General features: G+C 46.9%; 1 protein-coding gene across 3 annotated transcripts in view; it reads left to right on the top strand.

Moving 5' to 3' along the window:
• Nucleotides 1-24,556, top strand: part of fmnl2a (formin-like 2a) — a 77,765-nt gene extending 53,209 nt beyond the window's left edge. Inside the window, exons 9-27 of one of the 3 annotated variants that reach the window (XM_084688776.1) lie at nucleotides 1,412-1,505; nucleotides 1,624-1,698; nucleotides 2,438-2,548; nucleotides 4,931-5,080; nucleotides 5,445-5,546; nucleotides 5,705-5,990; nucleotides 6,388-6,558; nucleotides 10,420-10,544; nucleotides 10,869-11,071; nucleotides 11,174-11,408; nucleotides 11,634-11,702; nucleotides 11,836-11,916; nucleotides 12,022-12,151; nucleotides 13,424-13,587; nucleotides 13,680-13,781; nucleotides 13,999-14,079; nucleotides 16,134-16,257; nucleotides 18,641-18,758; nucleotides 22,346-24,556. In XM_084688776.1, coding sequence (XP_084544902.1) covers nucleotides 1,412-1,505; nucleotides 1,624-1,698; nucleotides 2,438-2,548; nucleotides 4,931-5,080; nucleotides 5,445-5,546; nucleotides 5,705-5,990; nucleotides 6,388-6,558; nucleotides 10,420-10,544; nucleotides 10,869-11,071; nucleotides 11,174-11,408; nucleotides 11,634-11,702; nucleotides 11,836-11,916; nucleotides 12,022-12,151; nucleotides 13,424-13,587; nucleotides 13,680-13,781; nucleotides 13,999-14,079; nucleotides 16,134-16,257; nucleotides 18,641-18,732 — 2,395 coding nt within the window. In that variant the 3' untranslated portion in view covers nucleotides 18,733-18,758; nucleotides 22,346-24,556. Of the gene's footprint in view, nucleotides 1-1,411; nucleotides 1,506-1,623; nucleotides 1,699-2,437; nucleotides 2,549-4,930; nucleotides 5,081-5,444; nucleotides 5,547-5,704; nucleotides 5,991-6,387; nucleotides 6,559-9,019; nucleotides 9,041-10,419; nucleotides 10,545-10,868; nucleotides 11,072-11,173; nucleotides 11,409-11,633; nucleotides 11,703-11,835; nucleotides 11,917-12,021; nucleotides 12,152-13,423; nucleotides 13,588-13,679; nucleotides 13,782-13,998; nucleotides 14,080-16,133; nucleotides 16,258-18,640; nucleotides 18,759-22,345 lie in introns of all 3 variants that reach the window. The other 2 variants (XM_084688774.1, XM_084688775.1) reach the window with 2 other exon arrangements.
• The last annotated feature ends 1,260 nt before the right edge of the window (nucleotides 24,557-25,816 follow it).

The raw sequence follows: 25,816 nt of genomic DNA, 5'->3' as shown, positions 1-25,816 counted from the left end.
AAAAAGGAGGCGTGTTTCGGCGCAAACTTTCCCAGGTGCTTAACTTAAACACAGAATTTACTGCGGCAAGATGGTAAAAACAATAAATATAAACGGGTCTTAAATGTTGTAAAAAAGTACAATGGGTACACTAATTCTAAGAACTAAACCATTTAAAAATATAACAATTAAAACAAACAAACAAAAAATATATATATACAGTATATAAAAATAAGACTTTGAATGAGCAGATAAGTGGGCAACTTAGTGCAATGAGAAAACTGCTCTGCCTTTCTCATACAATGTCACTTCTTTATCTTTTATGGCCCTGACGAGAACGTCGGTCTCCTCGGCTGTGAACCGCTCCTAGCGTGCGCCTGGCAAATCCGCCGTTATAATAGCAATGCCATGGAACAAGCGCTGCTCTTAAAGGTAATGTGAAATGCCTCAGATTGGTTTATTGCACGTTACGCCCAAACCACACCCATTAGTAATGTAGCTATACTTCAGACCAACCCATTTTAGATTTGCGCCAGGGGCAAAGTCATTATACCGTCGCCGGTATAATAGCAACAGCGCCGGAATCCCACCAACAAAGTAACTTGCGCTTTGCGTTTTGATACTTGCGTTTCAGATCGTTAAAATAGCGACCAATAGGTTAAATCAGAGTAAGAATCGTCAAAGTAAGGTTAAATGAAATAGATATTTAATAACATTGCAAAAGAATGAAAACAATTACAAGGCAAACGTCTTACAAAATGAAAGTTTTAAATCATACTACTCTAGCATGATCATTGTAAAAAAGAAATAGAAAGCAAGATGTGAGGAAGGAGTATGACAAGCCAGAACTGAGGAGAAGCCCTCAGGACATGAAGAATCCACAGAACAATGCTTCACAATTCCCTTTATACACAAGAACAACCAATAACCCATATATTGACCCTTAATTATCAACATATGACTAGCAATGCGACAGTAAGTTACACAATGAGGTGTGAGACTCATCAAGCAGAGACTCTGTCCACCAACTCCAGATGGTAGCATATTAGAGGTGGGGTCAGGGTGACACTGTCTGAGAATTTAAGGACCCAGCCTTACACACACACACACACACACACACACACACACACACACACACACAGATATATCTGAAGGATCCATTTATTGACCTGTCATTAAATCCTTAGATTAGACAGAAGCTATGACTAATTGCATTATCAGCCCTTTTATGCTGTGTCATTATAAACCTGCTCGATCCCCTGTCATTATAGTGAGACATACTACCTCAGGTAGAAGTCCTACAGACTCCATGGTGGTTTTGTTGATTCCTGTCAGGTAGAACATATGAGAGGGAGGCTTTATATGGGACATTAGATGTGGGTGTGTACTGTAGCTGATGCTGTTTGCTGTCCTGACCTCCCTCCACCCTCAGAACCAAAGCCCTTGTACTGGAGCTACTGGCGGCTGTGTGCCTGGTGAGGGGAGGACACGAAATCATCCTCTCCGCCTTCGACAACTTTAAGGAGGTAGGACAACGTGTGTGTGGGGGGGGGAGGCTACGCGCGTGTGTGTGGGGAGGGGGGGTTTACGTGTGTGTAAATGCATTGTGTTGCAGGTGAGATGATGGGTGGGGTTGTGTTGCAGGTGTGCTCTGAGGACCAGAGGTTTGAGAAGCTGATGGAACACTTCAAGAACGAGGACAACAACATCGACTTCATGGTAACATTCAGACAAGCACACTCCACCGCTCCTAACTCTCAACAAGTTACAATTCTGAGAGTTGCAAAAGTTTCAACAGAAATAGGTGTAAATGAAAGGAGGAAAAAAAGACTTGAACATGATGAATGAGTTGTCCACTATGAGGAAACTGTGCCAGTTATTAGGCCACATGATTATCTGTCTCGCTCCCTCCCCCTCTCTCCTTCCATCTCTCCCTCCCCCTCTCTCTCATTCCCTCTCTCCTTCCCCCTCTTTCTCTCTTTCCCTCTCTCTCTCCCTCTCCTTCCCCCTCTCTCTTCCTCTCTCTCCTCTTTCCCCTCTCCATCTCACTTGCTCTCCCTCCCTCCACATATTCCTGTTGATTGCTTGGGGCACCCAGCAGATGCTGTGTGTGTTTGAATCGGCCTTGTGTGCCACAGGTCACAAGTTCTCCCCCAGGCTGTTGGGTTGCAGCCAAGCATTTGACACGAGCATGAGAGCACATAGCGGTCAGAGCTGGCGTCTCGCTGGGCTTACGTTGAGCTTCTTAAGGAAGTCCATTAAGCCAGTATTAGACGGCTGATGGAGATGTTCACATTAGACAGTGGAGAGGTCTGTGTACGCGGCCCCACCCAGATGCACCGCTCTCAGAGAGAAGTAGATCAGATAGGCATCCAGATTAACATCCAGCCAGGAAGCAGTCAGTCCCAGTACTGTAGACCAGTGGGTCCCCAGGCTCATGTGGGGGACTGTTCCCTAGGTGGCCTGCATGCAGTTCATCAACATCGTGGTCCACTCAGTGGAGGACATGAACTTCAGAGTCCACCTGCAGTACAACTTCACCAAGCTGTGTCTTGACGAGTACCTGGACGTGAGTAGATATACACACACACACACACATACATACATACATACATACATACACACACATACATACATATATACACACATTTAAATGTACATTACATTTATTCATTTAACAGACACTTTTATCCAAGGTGACTTCCAAGAGAGAGCTTTACAGAAAGTGCATAGGTCAATGATCATAAACAACGAGATAGCTCCAAACATTGCGGGTAGCCAAAACATGAAGCATACATTGTGAAAAGCAAATAAGTGCCAATGGGCAGAACCAGAAGAGCATTAAACAAATTACAATTAAACAACATGATCCTCGAAAGTGCTAGAGTACCTGGAGGAAAGCAAGCAACAATAATATAATTCACAGCGAGTACAAGTAGTTACATCAGTTACAACTAACCAACAAGTGCAACTTGTCCCTCAATAAGTATCATTGTGTTCCTGGAGGAAATAAACATCTGATCCAACAAGTCTTTTTTAAGTACCGCTGTACTCCCGGAACAAGTGCATCTAGCCTTTTCTTGAAGGTGGGGAGACAGTCAGGGTCTCTGAGAGAGGTGGGGAGGTGATTCCACCACTGGGGGGCCAGACAGGAGAAGAGCTTGTGTTGGGACCGGGCGGTCCTGAGCGGTGGGACCACCAGGCGGTTGTTTGAAGAAGACCGTAGGTGGCGGGTGGGTGTGTAGGGCTGCAGGAGAGACGTGATGTAGTCAGGTGCAGTCCCGTTCGGAACCGCTCGGAAGGTCAGTACCAGGGTCTTGAATCCGATACGGGCCGTGATGGGTAGCCAGTGGAGGTAGATGAAGAGCAGGGTAACATGAGAGCGTACACCTACATACATACATACATACATACATACATACATACATACATACATACATACATACATACATACATACATACATACATACATACACACACACTCTCCACATATTGTACTCCTGGCTGGAGAGACCACTTCTATGTGCAATACTTATGCACTTACGTGCAATAACATGGCTGTGTTTCAGCTGTGTGCCAGCTGTATGTCAACTTTAGTCAGCTGTATGTCAGCTGTATGTCACCTTTGTGTCAGCTGTATGTCAACTTTAGTCAGCTTTAGTCAGCTGTATGTCAGCTGTATGTCAGCTTTAGTCAGCTGTGTGTCAGCTGTGTGTCAGCTGTGTGTCAGCTGTGTGTCAGTTGTGTGTCAGCTTTAGTCAGCTGTGTGTCAGCTTTAGTCAGCTGTGTGTCAGCTGTGTGTCAGCTGTATGTCAGCTGTGTGTCAGCTGTGTGTCAGCTGTGTGTCAGCTGTGTGTCAGCTTTAGTCAGCTGTGTGTCAGCTGTGTGTCAGCTTTAGTCAGCTGTGTGTCAGCTGTGTGTCAGCTGTATGTCAGCTGTGTGTCAGCTGTGTGTCAGCTGTGTGTCAGCTTTAGTCAGCTGTGTGTCAGCTGTGTGTCAGCTTTAGTCAGCTGTGTGTCAGCTGTGTGTCAGCTGTATGTCAGCTGTGTGTCAGCTGTGTGTCAGCTGTGTGTCAGCTGTGTGTCAGCTGTATGTCAGCTGTATGTCACCTTTGTGTCAGCTGTATGTCAGCTGTATGTCAACTTTAGTCAGCTGTATGTCAGCTGTATGTCAGCTTTAGTCAGCTGTGTGTCAGCTGTGTGTCAGCTGTGTGTCAGCTTTAGTCAGCTGTATGTCAGCTGTGTGTCAGCTTTAGTCAGCTGTGTGTCAGCTGTGTGTCAGCTGTGCGTCAGCTTTAGTCAGCTGTGTGTCAGCTGTGTGTCAGCTGTGTGTCAGCTGTGTGTCAGCTGTGTGTCAGCTTTAGTCAGCTGTGTGTCAGCTGTGTGTCAGCTTTAGTCAGTTGTGTGTCAGCTGTGTGTCAGCTTTAGTTAGCTGTGTGTCAACTGTATGTCAGCTGTGTGTCAGCTTTAGTCAGCTGTGTGTCAGCTGTGTGTCAGCTGTGTGTCAGCTGTGTGTCAGCTTTAGTTAGCTGTATGTCAACTGTATGTCAGCTGTATGTCAGCTTTAGTCAGCTGTATGTCAGCTGTATGTCACTCATTAGTAATGAGTCATTACTTATTCATAGCAGCAGCCACCACACTTAATTCTCACTTTATATATTATTTTACTATTTTATACCCTTAGATCCTTATCTTCATATTTTATACGACTTCCCATGTCTTTATATTTTGTATTTTCTATATTTTGCTGTTGCAAACTGCATTTCCGCACTGCGGGACAAATAAAGGATTATCTTATCTTAAGTTTGTCTGCTCTCCTCTTAAATTAACTGAACTGGAAACATCTTTTCTCCTTTTCTGGTGTGTATGTGTGTGCATATGTGTGTGTGTTTGTTTGTGTGTGTATTTGTTTGTGTGGGTGTGTTTTTGTGTGTGTGTGTGTGTGCGTGTAGAAGCTGAAACACACAGAGAGTGACAAGCTTCAGGTGCAGATCCAGGCCTACCTGGACAACGTGTTTGATGTTGGCGCTCTGCTGGAGGACGCAGAGACCAAGAACGCAGCGCTGGAGCGCGTGGAGGAGCTGGAGGAGAACGTGTCACACGTGAGACACACACACATCTCCCTCCCTCCCTCGCCTTCTCTCCTTCCCTCCTCTCTCTCTCTCTCTCTCTCTCTCTCTCTCTCTCTCTCTCTCTCTCTCTCTCTCTCTCTCTCTCTCATTCTCTCTCACTCCCTCCCTCACAGCTGGAGGAGAATGTGTCACACGTGAGACACACACACACATATCTCCCTCCCTCCCTCACTTTCTCTCTCTCTCTCTCCCTCGCTCCCTCTCCCCCTCCCTCTCTCTCTCCCCCCCTCACAGTAGTGATGATATGGGTTCTATGTAGACCACGACTGACCTGACCTCTGACATGACCCCTGACCTGATCCCTGTCCTACTGACCTCTGACCTGATGTCCCAGATGACAGAGAAGCTGCTTGACACGGAGAACGAGGCCATGGCTAAGATCGTGGAGTTGGAGAAACAGCTGATGCAGAGGAACAATGACCTGGAGAGCATTAGGGTTAGACCATCTTCTCATCACAGCTGGAACCCATAGTTGGATGGATGGATTGGTGGATGGATGGATGGATGGATGGATAGATGTATAGACTGATTGACTAAATTGTGGATTGATAGCCTTCTCCCCCTCCCCCCCACACACACGTCATGCCCGCACAGGAAGTTTACAAAGACGCCAGCTCGCAGGTGCACACGCTGCGCCGCATGGTGAAGGAGAAGGACGAGGCCATCCAGAAGCAGGGCGACCTGGAGAAGAAGATCCAGGCCCTGGAGATGCAGAAGAACCCTGGAGGCGTCCTGTCCTCGGCCCCCCCCCTGCTCCCGGGAGGGGAGGGGGGCACAGTCATGGCCAATGGCACTGGCAGCGGCCCTGCGGGGCACAACAACGTTGGGGGGGTCCCAGGGGTGCCCCCGCCGCCCCCTCCCCCCCTCGCTGCTGGGTCAGGTATGCAGAGCTCTCAACCAATCACAGTGTGTGTTACTGAATAGTCAGGGCTTCCTTAGTTCAGGCCTTGCCCTGTGATCGGTGTACTGTAACTGTAACTGCAGTGGAACTTGGAGCATGTTGCAGTGAGTGCGGCTCAACCTCTCTCCTTCTCCCTGTCTCTCCATCCATCTCTCTCTCTCTCTCTCTCTCTCTCTCTCTCTCTCTCTCTCTCTCCATCTCTCTCTCTCTCTCTCTCTCTCTCTCTCTCTCTCTCTCTCTCTCTCTCTCTCTCTCTCCTCCATCTCTCTCTCTCTCTCTCTCTCTCTCTCTCTCTGCTACATACACGCGCACACACACATCCTCTGTCAGCTCTCCTGTTTGGTCATCTGGTGATGTCTCCCCTCCTCTCTTCCAGTACCAAATGGTCTGACAGCCACTCCCCCTCCTCCTCCCCCTCCCCCCCCTCCCCCCCTCCCCCGGGCCCCGCCATCATGTCTGGCCCCCCACCCCCCCCGCCCCCACCTGCGGCCCCCCCCCCTGCCAGGCTGCGGCTCTCCCACCGTCATCTTTAACGCAGGGTTAGCAGGTAAGGTCCACGCCCCCGGGGCCCAGTCTCCCGCATGGATGTGTGCGTGCAGGAAGGGTGTCTGTGCTTCTGTGTGTGTCTGTGCCAAGGTATTGTGTATGTGTGTCTGTGCCACTGTGAATATGTGTGTGTGTGCCACTGTGAATATGTGTGTGTGCCACTGTGAATGTGTGTGTGTGTGTGTGTGTGTGGGTAAGAATGATTAATCAAATTGTCGTAGAAAATGAAAGATGGGTCTCAGATTAACACTAGGTTTTGTTTGAGGTAAAACAGGGGTGTTCATCAGTCTGAAGCAGGTCAGGGAATCGTGGTTATTCCCCTGGGTCAGATACTATCTCCAAACCCCTCATATAGTCCATCACTGAAACAAACCTCGACATCAATATCTAGTTCACGATACAGGAAACATTCAATAACAGAGAACAGTTCCATATTTCCAATGTACAACCTAGCTATAATCATCAGCTAATCATCAATGTGTTCAGTAACAGGGCTAACAGAAGCAGACTCAGATTTCCTGTCAGCCTCAGTCTGGCCTGGCCCTGACTGACTCACATCTGAAAATAGGTGCGTTCGACATGAACCGACTTCATGAGGCGCCGCAGCCGGCTGCAGGCGGCTGACTTGAAATGCATTCTGGTTAGACTTTTTGTCCGACTTGAGATGGCGCTGAGGATAGGTCACTGTGACGTCGCCATCAAAGTACTGTGAGATCGATTCGAGAACTGCCGGCTTTGTAGCCGAGCGCATTTTCTCAAGAGCAACTGCACGGGTTCAAGTGACGACATAGCTATTTCATGATTGGCCAGACTCACACACGACAACTTTGACGTTTCGCCAACGCTCAAAAAAGTTTAATTTAATAAAAAATGTGTTGAAGAAAGGGTTTTAGTCAGCCTCTTCACTAACGGAAAGACTAAGTTTAATTATAAAAATAGTAAATTAAGCAAAAAAGCGCTTGAATGGCCATGACTGACATCAACGCAGCAAACCACGAGAAGCTGAAATGTCCGACTTCACAGAGTTGTTTTCCACTCCTCCCCGACTGCAAGCGGCTACTATCGCCGGTCGTTTCATGCAGCCGCAGTCCATGTCGAACGCACCTATTAATGCTGGTGTTGCAAGGGATGATGGGACATGAAGTCCATGGGACCATCTGAGTAATTCATCTGATTAGAAGAGGCCCCGACTGTGAGATGTCTGTGTTAATCCTTATACAATGTTAACACCTAGATCTCCCTGGCCTCTTTGACATGGTTTACATTTACATTTGGTCATTTAACAGACGCTTTTATCCAGAGCGACTCACAGTAAGTACAGGGACATTCCCTCGAGGCAAGTAGGGTGAAGTGCCTTGCCCAGGGACACATTTATTCATTTAGCAGACGCTTTTATCCAAAGCGACTTCCAAGAGAGAGCTTTACAAAAGTGCATAGGTCACTGATAATAACACCGAGATATCCCCAAACATTGCGGGTAACCAAACAAGTGCCAAAGGGAAGAACTATAAGAGCATGTAGTTATACAAGTTACAATTAAATAACATGAACCTCAAAAAAGAGCGTACCTGTAGAAAAGCAAGCAACAGTAAAAATAGTTCACAGTGATTACAAGAATTTTTAATCAGTTACAGCTAACCAACAAGAGCAACAAGTTTCTAAGTTCATTGTGATCCTGGAGGAAACTAACATCATGTCCAGCAAATCATTCCTAGGTACCGTTGTATTCCTGGAACAAGTGCGACACAACGTCATTTTGTCAAACCGGCAACCTTCTGATTGGTAGCACAATTCCCTAACCGCTCAGCTATCTGACCCCCCCTGGTTATCAACAGATTATATAATATATATATATAGAGTGTCGTTAGATGTGACCTAGTACTGTCCATTAGTACTGTCTAGAACCGGGCTTTTCAAACGTTATTATCTGCGTACCCCATTCAAAATAATACATTAAAAATACATTTAAAGAAATATATATGATACAATAATGTAATACAAACAACAAAACAATGACATAACTGTCTACAATATTTAAACTCTTCAGCTTTCAAATCAGGCATATAGCCTGATATAGCCTGATATAGCCTGATATAGCCTGATATAGCCTGAACCCCCCCCCCCATCAGGCATACAGTGCAGAACAGCCATACCCCCCCCCCCCCCACACTTACCCCAGTTTGAAAACCGATGGTCTCTAGATTATAGTCCATTTATGCTGATTGTTAATCATGTTCAAAGAGCAGCTTCTGCATGAGTGGTTTTTCTGATGTTATTTCATTTTGTTATTTGTCCTTTTTTCTTTAAATGAACAAACACATTCTTTTGTTCTTAATGATTTATCTCTCCTGCTCTCTGTTGTTCTCTCTCTCTCTCTTGTTCTCTCTCCTGCTCTCTCTCTCTCTTGTTCGGTCTCTTTCTCTCTCTCTTGTTCTCTCTCTCTCTTGTTCCCTGCCACCCAGAGGGACCCATCAAGCTCTTCTGTAGGTTTCTCTCTGTCATGTGATCGAGCCGTTCTCTGTATCTCCCCTCCCCAGTTTGGAAGTGAAAGTCTTTGGTATTTTCAGCTGTCAGACGGTGGTGTTCAGCCCTGTGGGGCGGGGCTCCTCAGGGGCGGGGCTCCTGAGGGGCGGGGCCTCTGTGGTGCGGGGCTCCTGAGGGGCGGGGTCCTGTGGGGTGGGGCTCCTGGTGGAGGGAAGGTGTCTGACTGGACAGGACTGAGCTATGCCTGAGATCAAAGACTGACTGGCCTCCATTCTCCCACAAGACTTTGAAAGTCCCAGAAAATGTTCTTGTGTAAAAAGCATGAAAACATGCAAAGAACCCAAAAAACACACACAAACTTTCTAAAGATTCTGTGCTGCCTGAACTAGCTTTTGGATACCTGATGGTTCTTGATCAGTAGGAGACCTGATGGTTCTTCATCAGTTGGAGACCTGATGGTTCTTCATCAGTAGGAGACCTGATGGTTCTTCATCAGTAGGAGACCTGATGGTTCTTCATCAGTTGGAGACCTGATGGTTCTTCATCAGTAGGAGACCTGATGGTTCTTCATCAGTTGGAGACCTGATGGTTCTTCATCAGTAGGAGACCTGATGGTTCTTCATCAGTTGGAGACCTGATGGTTCTTCATCAGTTGGAGACCTGATGGTTCTTCATCAGTTGGAGACCTGATGGTTCTTCATCAGTAGGAGACCTGATGGTTCTTCATCAGTTGGAGACCTGATGGCTCTTCATCAGTTGGAGACCTGATGGTGAGGTTCTGGAATGGCACTAGGAAGGCTGGTGCTGTATTGTACGTGTGAGCTGTATAAACACACTCTGATTACGCTGAAAATACCAAGTTTTTAACTCCTGCATCATCCACCTGTATTCCTAGCAGTACCTTGTGTGTGTGTGTCTGTGTGTGTTTGTAATGTGTGTGTTTGTTTATGAGTCTTTGTGATGTCTGAATCACAGTTATTGCATGCTGAGACACACTATTCCAGATAACAGAGAGAGATAAAGAGAAAGGACTGTGTTGTGAAAGCCTGGAATGCTGTCAGCTCTCCAAGCCATATCTCTCACACACACATTATATAATGTGTGTGTGAGTCATCTATCACAGTGGTTCTCAACCCTGTCCTCAGGACCCCCTGTCCTGCCTGTTATAGATGTTTCCCTGCTCCAACACACCTGATTTCAATGAATGCGTCCTTATCTAGCTCTGTAGAAGTCTGGTAACAAACATGCATTTGAATCAGGTGTGTTGGAGCAGGGAAACATCTAAAACGTGCAGGACAGGGGGTCCCTGAGGACAGGGTTGAGAACCATTGATCTATGACATTGGCCTCCAGGACTGACTCACTTGTTTCCTGAGCAGCTGTGAAGATCAAGAAGCCCATTAAGACCAAGTTCCGGATGCCCGTCTTCAACTGGGTTGCCCTCAAACCCAACCAGATTAACGGTACCGTGTTCAACGAGATCGACGATGAAAGGATCCTGGAAGTGAGTGTGCCTATGCGCATGCACATAGACTCACACACACACACACATAAGTTTGAAACAAACTTTTGACCAGTACTGTACACACCCAGGAGATCGCCGCTTACACACACAGAAGATCACCACACACACACACCTCACACATTCTCCTTATACGTAACTCATACATACTAACCCTAACCATCCATGGTCCTGGTGTGTGCATCCCTGGTCCGTCCCTTTTCTCAGGTCAGGTAACTAACCTGAGTCCAGGAAGTTTGTTTACTATTAACACACTCACAATGAACCCATAAGGGGATCCTAACATGACTGAACGCTCCCATGCAGGATCTGAACGTGGATGAGTTTGAGGAGATGTTTAAGACGAAAGCCCAGGGCCCAGCCATCGACGTGACTGCCAGCAAGACTAAGGTGATCCAGAAGGTCCCTCACAAGGTGTCGCTGCTCGACTCCAACCGAGCCAAGAACCTAGCCATCACCCTGCGCAAGGTGGGCAAGCCCCCTGAGGAGATCTGCAAGGCCATCCAGCTGTAAGCCACTGATGCTGTGTGTCTGGTGTGTCTCCTGGTGTTTTGTGTGTATGCTAGGGTTTGTGGTCGTATGTGTATACTATAACTATCCCTCCCTCCCAGGTTCGACCTGCGCACGCTGCCGGTGGACTTTGTGGAGTGTCTGATGCGCTTCCTGCCCACGGAGAACGAGGTGAAGATAATGCGTCAGTACGAGAAGGAACGGAAGGCTGTGGACGTGCTGACCGACGAGGATCGCTTCATGATGCAGTTCTCCAGGATCGAGCGGCTCATGCAGAAGATGACCATCATGGCCTTTGTGGGAAACTTCTGTGAGAGCGTGCAGATGCTGACCCCGGTGAGAGCCGTCCCCCAAGGTCATGACCACTGACTCAGTTAAAGGTTATGACCCCTGAGCACCCCTACCTCACCCACAGGTCACACGACTTTATTCTGTTGGAGTTCTGGCAGGGGAGCTGGTTGAAGGCTACTCTTGTCCAGCTAAATTGTTTGATTGTTGTTGTTGTGTGTCTGACTCTGTTGTTATGTGTAACTCGGTTTGTTGCTCTTGTGTTCTGGACAGCAACTCCACGCAGTCATTGCAGCATCGGTGTCAATAAAATCGTCTCAGAAACTGAAGAAGATTCTGGAAGTAAGTTTCACCTGCAGCTGCTCCAGTAGAAATTGAGATTATAGGTTGACACCAGACTGGCTTTGATTGGCAGTTTCCCCCCTCTGATAATCTTGGCCTGTATGGATGCGTGTGTGTGCGTTCTTCCTGTCAGATCATCTTGGCTCTAGGAAACTACATGAACAGCAGTAGAAGAGGAGCAGTGTATGGCTTCAAGCTGCAGAGTTTAGACCTGGTGAGACTCTCCTCTGTGTTATGTCACTCTCTATGCCTGATGGTGGGTGTCACTTTTTCAAACATCGTTTTTATTGAATCTTCTTTCCTTCCTGTCCTAATTCAGCTGTCAGACACAAAGTCGACAGACCGCAAGATGACCTTGTTGCACTACATTGCCAATGTTGTGAAGGACAAATACCAGCAGGTGTCCCTGTTCTACAACGAGCTGCACTATGTGGAGAAGGCTGCTGCTGGTGGGTCTACAGTATATACTGCATACTACATACTACATATTACAGAGTACATACTATATACTACATATTACAGAGTACATACTATATACTACATATTACAGAGTACATACTATATAGGTTCGGAAGTCAGGTGGCTGAACGGTGAGGGAGTCGGGCTAGTAATCAGAAGGTCGCCAGTTCGATTACCGGCTGTGCCACATGACGTTGTGTCCTTGGGCAAGGCACTTCACCCTACTTGCCTCAGGGGGACTGTCCCTGTACTTACTGTAAGTCGCTCTGGATAAGAGCGTCTGCTAAATGACTAAATGTAAATGTAATGTTTGAGATATACTACATACTACATAGTACATACTACAGAGTACATACTACAGAGTACATACTACATACTACAGCAAGGGCCAGTTGGATATTTATAAAATAATTTGGGGGTCGTACAGAATTATCAACTGAAAAATGTGCCTGCTATATTTGGTCAAACATTTAATCAACTCATCCAAATGTGATGGCTGGAACTGCTTCTCTTTGGTGAGGTTTATGATGTTTACTGGTACGGATGCAGCCTGCTTTGACTAGGGGTGCATCGAACATTTCTGGGGGGAGTATCATGATTACGGAAAGGGATCATATTATTTTTTATATTGCTACCATTTTTGAGACTGCTTATCAATCTGAGTGTTATTCTGGTGTGTTGTTATACGTTGTAAACATTCGGGGCTTAGCCCAAACCAACAACGTATTCTGGGTTTGATTTGCTAGAAAGGAATTCCATACTTAATGCAAGCGCGAACATTTTTGACCATTGGTATGCAACGCTGCGTGCCTCCACAGTCCTCTTCCACTTAAAATAGTGCTGCTGCCAACCAATAATGCACCTAAAATATGGTTCCTGCAGTGCCATGGCAAGCCGGACCAAACGATTTTTGATTTGGGCCGGACGTTCCCCACCCCTGTACTACAGAGTACAGAGTACATAGTAAAGAGTACATACTACAGAGTACATAGTACAGAGTACATACTACAGAGTACATACTACAGAGTACATACTACAGAATACATACTACAGAGTACATACTACAGAGTACATACTACAGAGTACACACTACAGAGTACATACTACAGAATACACACTACAGAGTACATACTACAGAGTACATACTACAGAGTACATACTACAGAGTACATACTACAGAGTACATAGTACACTGTATATGTGTGATGGGTTTGTAGTATGTGAACATAAACTTCCCTCCTTCCCTGTGTGTGTGACCTCAGTGTCGCTGGATAACGTTCTCCTGGACATGCGGGAGCTACAGAGGGGGATGGACCTGAGCAGGAGGGAGTACAGCATGCATGGACACAACACCCTCCTCAGAGACTTCATCACTCACAACGAGGCCAAGCTCAAGAAGCTGCAGGAGGAAGCTAAGATCGCACAGGTACACGCACACACACACACACACACACACACACACACACACACACACGTGTTGTGTGAAGGGGTGTTTAACATGGTGTGGTCCTCCTGAAGGATGCGTTTGATGAGGCGGTGAAGTTCTTTGGCGAGAACTCCAAGACCACGCCTCCCTCGGTCTTCTTCCCTGTGTTTGTACGCTTCATCAAAGCCTACAGGGTGAGGTGATCCCGTTACTAGCACACACACAGGTCAATAACAGGCCACAAACACACACACAATTGTGCACATTCTGGGCAGTCTGTGTGTGTAGGCATATACAAAAATACACAAAAATATTTGCCTCTTAATTCACTGAAGTACTTATTCAAAGTGTATCTATGTGTGCGCATGCTTGCATTTGTGTGCGTGCTTGTGTGTGTGTTTGCTCCGTCAGCAAGCGGAGCAGGATAACGACCAGAGGAGGAGGCAGGAGCTGCTGGAGCAGGAGGCCATGATGGAGCTGGAGGACCACAAGGTAACCTGTCTCACCTCCTCCCCTGTCTCACCTCCTCCCCTGTCTCACCCCCTCCCCAGTCTCTCCTTCCTCCCCTGTCTCACATCCTACCCTGTCTTACGCTCCTCCCCTGTCTCACCTCCTCCCCTGTCTCACCTCCTCCCCTGTCTTACCCTCCTCCCCTGTCTCACCTCCTCCCATGTCTCACCTCCTCCATGGTCTCACCTCCCCCCTTGTCTCACCTCCCCCCCTTCTCACCTCCTCCCCTGTCTCACCTCCTCCCCTGTCTTACCCTCCTACCCTGTCTTACCCTCCTCCCCTGTCTCACCTCCTACCCTGTCTTACCCTCCTCCCCTGTCTCACCTCCTCCCCTGTCTCACCTCCTACCCTGTCTTACCCTCCCCCCCTTGTCTCACCTCCCCCCCTTCTCACCTCCTCCCCTGTCTTACCCTCCTCCCCTGTCTTACCCTCCTACCCTGTCTTACCCTCCTCCCCTGTCTCACCTCCTACCCTGTCTTACCCTCCTCCCCTGTCTCACCTCCTCCCCTGTCTCACCTCCTCCCCTGTCTCACCTCCTCCCCTGTCTTACGCTCCTCCCCTGTCTCACCTCCTCCCCTGTCTCACCTCCTCCCATGTCTCACCTCCTCCATGGTCTCACCTCCCCCCTTGTCTCACCTCCCCCCCTTCTCACCTCCTCCCCTGTCTTACGCTCCTCCCCTGTCTCACCTCCTCCCCTGTCTCACCTCCTCCCATGTCTCACCTCCTCCCATGTCTCACCTCCTCCCCAGGATATATTCAATATATATATGATATTTCCCTTACTTCTATGTGTGAGAAATACAAGGTGTGTCATGTGAGCATGTGAACTGGTTGAAATGCTTGAGACTTGTGTGCCCTGCAAACTTTTTAGTTTGTGTTCTACAATGCGGGCAGTGAGATTACACGCCTTCAAAATAAAAGCACACCATCGGAAGATCGGTAACTTCTAAAAATAAAAGTTAGATTTTTTTGCTTGAGCTGAAGCACACGTCCTTGACCCGAGAAGCACTCTGCTCTAGATCACCAGCTAAGAAACACTCTGCTCCAGATCACCAGCTGAGAAACACTCTGCTCCAGATCACCAGCTGAGAAACACTCTGCTCTAGATCACCAGCTGAGAAACACTGCTGTAGATCACCAGCTGAGAAACACTCTGCTCCAGATCACCAGCTGAGAAACACTGCTGTAGATCACCAGCTGAGAAACACTCTGCTCTAGATCACCAGCTGAGAAACACTCTGCTCTAGATCCCCAGCTGAGAAACACCAGATCACCAGCTGAGAAACACTCTGCTCTAGATCACCAGCTGAGAAACACTCTGCTCTAGATCACCAGCTGAGAAACACCAGATCACCAGCTGAGAAACACTCTGCTCTACATCACCAGCTGAGAAACACTCTGTTCTAGATCACCAGCTGAGAAACACTCTGTTCTAGATCACCAGCTGAGAAACACTCTGCTCTAGATCACCAGCTGAGAAACACTGCTCTACATCACCAGCTGAGAAACACTCTGCTCCAGATCACCAGTTGAGAAACACTCTGTTCTAGATCACCAGCTGAGAAACACTCTGCTCCAGATCACCAGCTGAGAAACACTGCTCTACATCACCAGCTGAGAAACACTCTGCTCCAGATCACCAGCTGAGAAACACTCTGCTCTAGATCACCAGCTGAGAAACACTCTGCTCCAGATCACCAGCTGAGAAACACTGCTGTAGATCACCAGCTGAGAAACACTCTGTTCTAGATCACCAGCTGAGAAACACTCTGCTCTAGATCACCAGCTGAGAAACACTCTGCTCTAGATCACCAGCTGAGAAACACTGCTCTAGATCACCAGCTAAGAAACACTCTGTTCTAGATCACCAGCTGAGAAACACTCTGCTCTAGATCAGGAGCAGCAGGAGGTAACCCCCCCCCCCATCTAGGATTATCTCCGACCAGGTCTCATCCCAGCAGCTCAGTGTGTGTGTATGTGTATGTGTATGTGTATGTGTGTGTGTGTGTGTGTGTGTGTGTGTGTGACCTCCCTAGTCTCCGTCCCAGAAGGACAGACGTCAGCAGCAGGAGCTCATAGCAGAGCTGAGGAAGAAGCAGGTAAAGGACAGCCGCCACGTGTACGAGGGGAAGGACGGTGCCATCGAGGACATCATCACAGGTACACACACATACACAGGAATATACACACATATATATACACTTAGGGGTCAGATGGCTGAGCGGTTAGGGAATCGGTTCCAGTTACATTCTTGGCCGTGCCAAAAGACGTTGTGACCTTGGGAAAGGCACTTCACCCTACTTGCCTCGGGGGAATGTCCCTGTGCTTACTGTAAGTCGCTCTGGATAAGAGTGTCTGCTAAATGACTAAATGTAAATAGTTAGAGTTCAGAAGTTATGGTAGTATGGAGTGCCGGATAAGACGCTGATAAGCACAGTGTTGCCCCCAAACTCTCAGCAGAAGTCACTAGTGGCTCAACAGATTTGTCGCTAGATCGCTTTTTTCACGATGGAAGGCGAAAAGTGGCAAAATCTAGCTACAAAGTCGTTAAATCGTGCAACACTGGACAAGCAGCCTGTGGTGCAAGGGCTCCACTAAAAGTTGTCTACAAGAAAAGTGGAAGAGCCATGTATGGAAATATAGGTGTGAGACAGATTACTTTGAGAAATGTCAGTTTCTGATCACTAGAAACCAATTTGCAAACACCACCGTTCATGTCCTTTATGGTTTCATGAGAGTTGTTCAGTAACCTATTTTAGTTTTTTGGCTTTGATATCGAAAAGGGTATAGAGTACCGTGACATTTCACTGTTGTTGGTATCAACTACTGAGATGTTGGTACTGTGACAACAGTAATAAACATACACTCGCACACACACACATGGTACGCAGCATGCAGGTCCTCTCCTATACTCAACATCCAGTCATTAACATGGGATCCTGCAGAACTAACAACCATGTGCCGCCTAACTTCTCAGGTCTCTGTGGATCAGAATCAAGGCTTCATTAACCATGATCAGAAATAACCTGGACAGTGTGATCTAGCTAATCTCATTACAAGCTAACTACCAGCTCAAAATGAGTGTTATGATCAGTCTTCTACTACCTGTTTATGTCTGCTTTTAACAGTGTTGTACCCAAACCAGTCTGGGCTATGAACAGTGTGCTTTATCTGTCACATCAATACACAACCCCTCATCCCAACGTTAAGGTCTTTAGCTGACAAAGTTCAGCCAGCGAGAGTGTTCCTGGAGCGCATCACTCCGTATCGCTTCATCAGGAAACGCTTCTCCTCAAACCAAGTCCAGTCTTCCGTGGAAAATCTCCAGTTGCACACTTAATTTAGTTATGAACTAGGCTGTCTGGTGGAGACTGGGTCATAGTTGTAGAGTTAATAGCAGGGGTAGTAGTGGAGATAGTGACGTTAGTAACAGAGTTAGTAGCAGTGGTTATTAACAGGGTTAGTTGCAGGGTTAGTAACAGGGTTAGTAACAGGGTTAGTAACAGGGTTAGTAGCAGGGTTAGTAACAGGGTTAGTAACAGGGTTGGTAACAAGGTTAGTTGCAGGGTTAGTAGCAGGGTTAGTAGCAGGGTTATTAACTGGGTTAGTAGCAGGGTTGGTAACAAGGTTAGTAGCAGGGTTAGTTGCAGGGTTAGTAACTGTCATAAATATTAATCTATCAAGCATTGCACAGTCAGTCAGTCAGTGAACAAGTTTAAGAAAGTTTTATTGCTTGCGGCCGGCCCACAAGGAGACAAAAACATCACACGCCTTTGTGCTACAAAGTTTGTCTGCCAGCATGTTGTGCTAGCTAGCTATTTAAGCATCCCCACTCTTTACAGTCATTGGTTAAGACAAAGTCATGCAAATGTCCCACGACTATTCTTTATTGGCTCTTGCATAGACCTTGTGCGCGTGTATGTATCACAATGTATGCTTCATGTTTGGCTACCCTTTGTAAAACTCTCTTGGAAGTCGCTTTGGATAAATGCGTCTGCTAAATGCATACATGTAAATGTAAGAGAGAGTTTTACAAAAGTGCATAGGTCACTGATCATAACAAAGAGAAAGCCCCAAACATTGCGGGTAGCCAAACATGAAGCATACATTGTGAAACCAAATAAGTCCCAAGGGGAAGAACAATAAGAGCATGTAGTTAGACAAGTTACAATTAAACAGCAAGAACCTCAAAAGTGCAAGAGTGTACCTGTGGAAAAAGCAAGCAACAATAATACATTTCACAGCGAGTACAATAATTTTAAGACAGTTACAACAAACCAACAAGTCTGTCAATAAGAGTCATTGTGATCATTAATCATTAGTTGCAGGGTTAGTAACAGGGTTAGTAGAAGCAGTGCGGTCTGAGAGACCTGTGTTAAAGTGTGTAGAGTGTGCCAGTCTAGAATGTGTGCTGTGCATCTGCTAATAATGCCTTACTGCTAGGGTGTGTGCTAACCTGTGCTGTAACCCTGTAGACGTGCTGCTCCTGACCTCTGTCTTGTGTTGTCTTGTCTTGACTGTTGTTGTTGTTGTCTTGATGCAGTGCTGAAGACGGTGCCCTTTACCGCTCGCACGGCCAAGCGAGGGTCTTGGTTCTTCTGCGAGCCCACCCTCAATGAGGACCACCATTACTAAGCTTGTAGACTCTCTCTGTCTGAAAGGTTGCCCTCCTCTCTTACTCTCTCCATCTCCATCCTGACTATGGTGGTGCTCCCCCCTCCTTTGTTCTCTCTTTCAGCCCTCTCTTTCCCTCAGTCTCTCTGTGTCTCTTTCCCTCCCTCTGTCTCCCTGTCTCTTGGAATGGGTTGTGGGCAGGTGTGGTCCCCCACCCTGCATTCCAAGCATGCGGATGCAGGGAGACATGGGGGTGTGTGAGGTGGTGGTGGGTCACTGGCTCCCTCCCTCTTTCACCTGCATGTGAGTGTGCATCCTAATACATCCTGAAGTAGCTATGATGTCCGTGCCATCACCTGAGCCTTTTGGAGCACCGCAGGTGAAAGTAGGATATGCAGCAGCCAGCCCAGTGGCTGCTCAGTCACACACACACAGGCACACTGTTGCTGGTCACAGGACAGGCAGCAGTGTGTACAGTAGGATGGTGAGCTCCACCTGCTGGTGGACTAGTAGAAGTACAGTTCTACAGTGAAACACTAAATGCTGGTAAACATAATTGCGCTATGAAGACTCAGCAGATATCTACACTAGATCCCAGACAGGGTTTCAAAATTACAATTCAATGCTGAGTAGAATGTTCTAGGCCTGATTGTGATTTAGACCTAGTAAACCATTCTGTTATCAACATGATACCGCTCTTCTTAATCTGTGTCCATGGAAACGTTGTCCTCATCCAATGCTGCTCGCTGTCCTGCATGCCCAAGGCTTCTCCTGCTCCCTACCCACAATGCACCCTTATTCCCTGCTCCCTACCCACAATGCACCTTTATTCCCTGCTGCCTCTGACCTTGTGCTCTGCTTAGATGCCCGGCAGTGGACATCATGTTCTCATCACATGACCCTGTTGGAAAATCAGGGTCACCTTTTACTAACTTGGTGCATGAAGCATGATTCTCCTCCCACCGTCACTAATCCCCATGCAGCCACACAGTCTTGGTGTTCTGTGGACTGTTGCTGTGTGACGTCACACCACAGAGTTCATCCACACCTACCTTCCTGCTGGCTGCATGGGCGCGGGGGCTTGGGTTTGCGTTTGTTCAATTTGACATCTTTTCTGTTTCCAAAACATATTTCTTTCCTGTTTATTTTAATTCATGCATTTTAATTAGGTATTCATGCAAGGTTAGATTTCTTTTCTATGCTTGCAAGCTGAAAGCTGGTCAACACAAAGTAGCCTGAGTTGGACACAGGAAACAGAGACATGTGTTTGCTCCTTATCTGATCCCTCCTGTGCCTGCTGTGTTAGTTACTAGCCTCCGTTCTGCCCCTCCAAACAACCCTCCCCTGCTCTGCTTTACCCTGCCCTACCTGTTCTGACCTTGCCCCTGGTCCTGGCCTTGCCGCTGGTCCTGGCCTTGCCCCTGGTCCTGGCCTTGCCCCTGGTCCTGGCCTGCCCCTGGTCCTGGCCTTGCCCCTGGTCCTGGCCTGCCCCCGGTCCTGGCCTGCCCCTGGTCCTGGCCCCACACTCCCTGCTCCTCATAGCAGCTGTGCCCCCTCAGCGCTGCCCCTGCCAGGCCACTGTGAAGCACTAGAGTGACTGGGATGTCTGGTCACACTGCACTTCATTTAACCTCCATTTCTGTCTTCTTTTCATCTAGCCCTAAAGAAGAATAACATTACTAAATTTCCCAATGTCCACTTGAGGGTAAGGGACTTCTCCAATAGCACCCCTGTAGTGGATGTGCCCTAAACCTGGAAAACATCCTCTTTATTTCCTCCATCTCTCCCTCCCTCTCCTCCCCCCGCCTTCCATCTTCCTTACATCTTTCTTTCACTCCTTCCATTCTAATCAGACTGCAGACTGTCCACTCAGACTCCCGGGGCTGGATTGGGACTTCTTTCTCCATCCCTCTCTCTATCCCTCCTTCCATCCCTCTCTCTATCCCTCCTTCCATCCCTCTCTCTATCCCTCCTTCCATCCCTCTCTCTATCCCTCCTTCCATCCCTCTCTCTATCCCTCCTTCCATCCCTCTCTCTATCCCTCCTTCCATCCCTCTCTCTATCCCTCCTTCCATCCCTCTCTCTATCCCTCCTTCCATCCCTCTCTCTATCCCTCCTTCCATCCCTCTCTCTATCCCTCCTTCCATCCCTCTCTCTATCCCTCCTTCCATCCTTCTCTCTATCGCTCCTTCCATCCCTCTCTCTATCCCTCCTTCCATCCCTCTCTCTAACCCTCCTTCCATCCTTCTCTCTATCGCTCCTTCCATCCCTCCTTCCATCCCTCTCTCTATCGCTCCTTCCATCCTTCTCTCTATCCCTCTCTCTATCCCTCCTTCCATCCCTCTCTCTATCCCTCATTCCATCCTTCTCTCTATCGCTCCTTCCATCCCTCCATCTCTCTATCACTCCTTTCATCCCTCTCTCTATCGCTCCTTCCATCCCTCTCTCTATCCCTCCTTCCATCCCTCTCTCTATCCCTCCTTCCATCCCTCTCTCTATCCCTCCTTCCATCCCTCTCTCTATCCCTCCTTCCATCCCTCTCTCTATCCCTCCTTCCATCCCTCTCTCTATCCCTCCTTCCATCCCTCTCTCTATCCCTCCTTCCATCCCTCTCTCTATCCCTCCTTCCATCCCTCTCTCTATCCCTCCTTCCATCCTTCTCTCTATCCCTCCTTCCATCCCTCTCTCTAACCCTCCTTCCATCCTTCTCTCTATCGCTCCTTCCATCCCTCCTTCCATCCCTCTCTCTATCGCTCCTTCCATCCTTCTCTCTATCCCTCTCTCTATCCCTCCTTCCATCCCTCTCTCTATCCCTCATTCCATCCTTCTCTCTATCGCTCCTTCCATCCCTCCATCTCTCTATCACTCCTTCCATCCCTCTCTCTATCGCTCCTTCCATCCCTCTCTTTATCCCTCCTTCCATCCCTCTCTCTATCCCTCCTTCCATCCTTCTCTCTATCGCTCCTTCCATCCTTCTCTCTATCGCTCCTTCCATCCTTCTCTCTATCCCTCTCTCTATCCCTCCTTCCATCCTTCTCTCTTCGCTCCTTCCATCCCTCTCTCTATCGCTCCTTCCATCCTTCTCTCTATCCCTCTCTCTATCCCTCCTTCCATCCCTCTCTCTATCCTTCTCTCTATCCCTCCTTCCATCCATGCCTCTGTTTACCTACCACTTCCTACAGTCCCAGAAATGTAGCCTGTGTGATGGTGAGGCCTGTCCTCCCTAGATTGAACGCCCTATCCTAGTCCACCGATACCTTGTTCTTTTCTCACCTCTGGGAGTGTTGAACAAAAGTGAAAATGTAACCGTGGATATAATAATAAGTCTTCTGGCTGTTTTATAAAGGGACAGACATACTGTAAAGTAGCTCGGGGTTTCCAAGAAAGTTTCCCGAGGGGCTAGTTATTAACGTATGAAATCTTCTGCAGATCAGCGAGGTCTAAAGTTCCTGCTGGTGTCTTTCCACGACCCAGAGGAAGACGAGCACCGGCCCTCCCCTGTAGAACTCTAACTGCTTTGTCTGATTGGCTGTCAGCACTCAAGTCTGTGGGCTCATCCAAGGAGCCCCTGCAAGATGATTGACTGCTCTTTTATCCCCTCTCCTCCTCCTCTTCCTCCTCCTCATCCTCCCAGATCTTCGAAACCAGCCTTACCGCAGAGCTGACGCGGTGAGGAGGAGTGTCCGGAGACGCTGTGATGACCAGAACCTGCGGCCCGTCAACAATGCTGAAGTGGTCATGTGACAAGGAGACAGAGGATGTGCTGGGTCATGTGACAAGAAGATTGAGAACGTGCTGGGGGGAGAGGGAGGTGATGGGGAGGAGGGGAAGTGAAGAAAGGGGTGAGGGATGTTTGAAATGAAAGACGAGTGATGAAAGCAGCCATAGATTAAGCATATGTATAAACTGAATAAGAATACATATCTTCTATGTACATATCTTTCTCCATGTCTGTGGTCCGATACTGTGTAAGGAGAGAGAGGAAGAGAGAGAGAGGAAGAGACAGAGAGGAAGAGAGAGAGAGAGGGAGGGGAAGAAAGAGAAACATCAGTTCGAGGGAACCTCAGAAAGCCAAGTGCCTGAAATGATGTGTTCAGATGTCTTCCGTTTGTTGTATTTTGTGGTTGTTTTTTGGTTACTTCGAGCAATACAACTTGAAAAGGCTTTAATATAGAATATTTCCCTCTGTGTTTAACTGAACACAAATGTCTGTAGTAAAGAGTCTCAGAGAAATGCATTGTGGGAAATGTGTTGAATGTACGGAACATCAGGTTCCATTGCTGTTGAGTGAATATGAAATTCCATAGACTCTCACAACATTCCGGTGCTATCACCATTCTAATTGGAATACATAATGTGCATCACTAGCACTTTATACCAACCCATCACCTTTTCAATGTTTCACTCAAGGGCTACTGACCATTTTAAAGAGGACATGGTTTGTCTTGGATAAAGTGATTCAAAAAGTATTTTTTCAAAGGTTCTGTGGTTAGGGTGAGAGGTTAGCTTAAAGGTTCTCTGGTTAGGGTGAGAGGGTTGCTGGACTGTGCGAAAGGCACTTTGGGATAGTTAGGGAACTTGCTTTGAAAACTGGATTCCTTTTTACTATTTTAAATGCTAGTGTAAGTTTAGGCAGTGGCGTCTACTCACTTGTAAGTTTTAATGTATAGTATTTAACCACTGAACTGTTTCCTGTCAGTTACTTGTGTCCCACTTATCCCGGGAGACTGTTTTTGATGTTTTTCATATCAAAACCATGGTGAACAAACAGCACAAAGTTTTATAAATGTACAGATATTTTGCTACCATCAAAGAAAACAAGGTTCAATTTTTTTTACTTCTCATTTAACACATTTAATAATGTACATAGTGTTTAAACAATGTTTGCAGCACCCTGTTCTATACAATCTGAACGTTGTTTTAACTTAGTTTTATTTTTCATTTTGTATATTTAACTAAGCCAAAACCAGAGATGGCTGCCTACCATTAACTAGTAAACCAGAGAGTGGCTGGTTAGGGTTAGGTGCCTACCATTAACTAGTTCGCATGTCCAAGACCCTGGCAGAACGCTGGAGGATTTTTCCCCAGATATGTCAAATATGTAATTATCTGAGTTAGCCAGCTAACATGATATATTTTTATTTACATCATGATATATGTTCATATAACTGTCAAGTAAAACATTGTCCTCCAAGAATTGATACTATATCAACCCCTTGAATTATAAGGAACTGACCCCTGAATTGAAGTAAAAGCTTTGTGAAAGTTAGGTTAGCTCTGTGCCCCATCTCTGTTGTAATGATTGAACTGTTGTCTTCATTGATATCCTGATGGTAGCATTGCCATCCTTCTCCTCTGCTTCTAATGTCATTCCTCTGGAAGAGGTCATGCTTCTAATGTCATTCCTTCTGGAAGAGGTCATTCCTCTGGAAGAGGTCATTCCTCTGGAAGAGGTCATGCTTCTAATGTCATTCCTTCTGGAAGAGGTCATTCCTCTGGAAGAGGTAATTCCTCTGGAAGAGGTCATTCCTCTGGAAGAGGTCATTCCTCTGGAAGAGGTCATTCCTCTGGAAGAGGTCATGCTTCTAATGTCATTCCTTCTGGACGAGGTCATACCAGCATGGTTGGGGTCTCATCAGAAATGTATTTTAGGCATTGTGTGCTTATTACAAAATACTTTAACAACTTTGTTATATGATCCACGTTTCTGAATGAATATGATGAAACTAGATTGGGTATAGTTTTCTGGGGAAATGGTGTAAGTATGCTTGCCATTGGGGAAGTTTAACTACATCACCTCCAAACCTATTGTTTCAATTAATATTAAATGTTCATTATGTTCAAATATTTTGAGAAAGACAATCTTCATGGGGTGTACTGACATTTTCACTTTATTGCTATGTAGGGGGCGAGAACGAGTCTTCGAACCTGTGTGTGTGCCTTGTGTATGAAATCAGAATCAGAATGGGATTTATTCGCCATGAAAGTTTGCACAGACAAGGAATTTGCTTTGGCAGGAAGGTGCATACAGTAAACATATAGAAATCTTACATTTATATATGGTCTAACTATACTAAGGATACATAAACTAGCAATACTAAGTGGAATACAATTGAAATAAAATATACAATAAAGTAAAATATAAGTTGCCAATTTACAATATAAAATACAATATAAAATACAAATATTACAGGAATTGAATGTAGTGCAAAATGTAAATAGTTTTTAAGACATTCAGTCAGTGTGAGCTCTTGGCCTTGTTGAGGAGGCCAACAGCGGAAGGGAAGAAACTGTTTGTGTGGCGTGAGGTTTTGGTCCTGATGGACCGCAGCCTTCTGCCAGAGGGGAGTGACTGAAACAGGGAATGTCCAGGGTGGGAGGAGTCAGCCACAATCTTCTTTGCCCGTCTCAGGGTCCTCGAGGTGTGCAGGTCCTTGAGGGAAGGCAGATTGCAGCCAATCACCTTCTCTGCAGTGCGGATGATACGCTGCAGCCTGCTCTTGTCCTTGGCAGTGGCAGCAGCGTACCATGTGGTGATGGAGGAGGTGAGGATGGACTCAATGATGGCTGTGTAGAAGTGTACCATCATTGTCTTTGGCAGGTTGAATTTCTTCAGCTGCCGCAGGAAGTACATCCTCTGTTGTGCTTTCTTGGTGAGGGAGCTAATGTTCAGTTCCCACTTGAGGTCCTGGGAGAGGATAGTGCCCAGGAAGCGGAAGGACTCCACAGTGTTGACTGGGGAGTCACACGGTGATGGGGGTGAAATTAGGTGCCTTCGACATGGACTGAGGCTGCATGAAACGTCCGGCGAGAGTAGCCGCTTGCAGTCGGGGAGGAGTTGAAAACGGCTCTGTGAAGTCGGACATTTCAGCTAGCCGTGGTTTGCTGCGTTGACATCAGTCACGGCCGATTAAGCGCTGTTTGTTTACGTATAATTAAACGTAGTCTTTCCGTTAGTGAATTGACACATTACCTATTTTGATTGACACATCTCATTAACATATTGAGAAGAAGAAATACAGGAATGAATGAATGAATAAATGAATGAATAAATGAATGAATAAATAAATGAATAGATAAATGAATACACAAATAAATACATAAA

The sequence above is a fragment of the Hypomesus nipponensis genome, chromosome 23 (genome assembly GCF_054491055.1).
Source record: "Hypomesus nipponensis isolate SF chromosome 23, ASM5449105v1, whole genome shotgun sequence".
NCBI classification, from domain to species: Eukaryota; Metazoa; Chordata; class Actinopteri; order Osmeriformes; family Osmeridae; genus Hypomesus; species Hypomesus nipponensis.
Note: the sequence above shows the minus strand (reverse complement) of the source record. Positions and strands in the feature narration are given on the sequence as shown.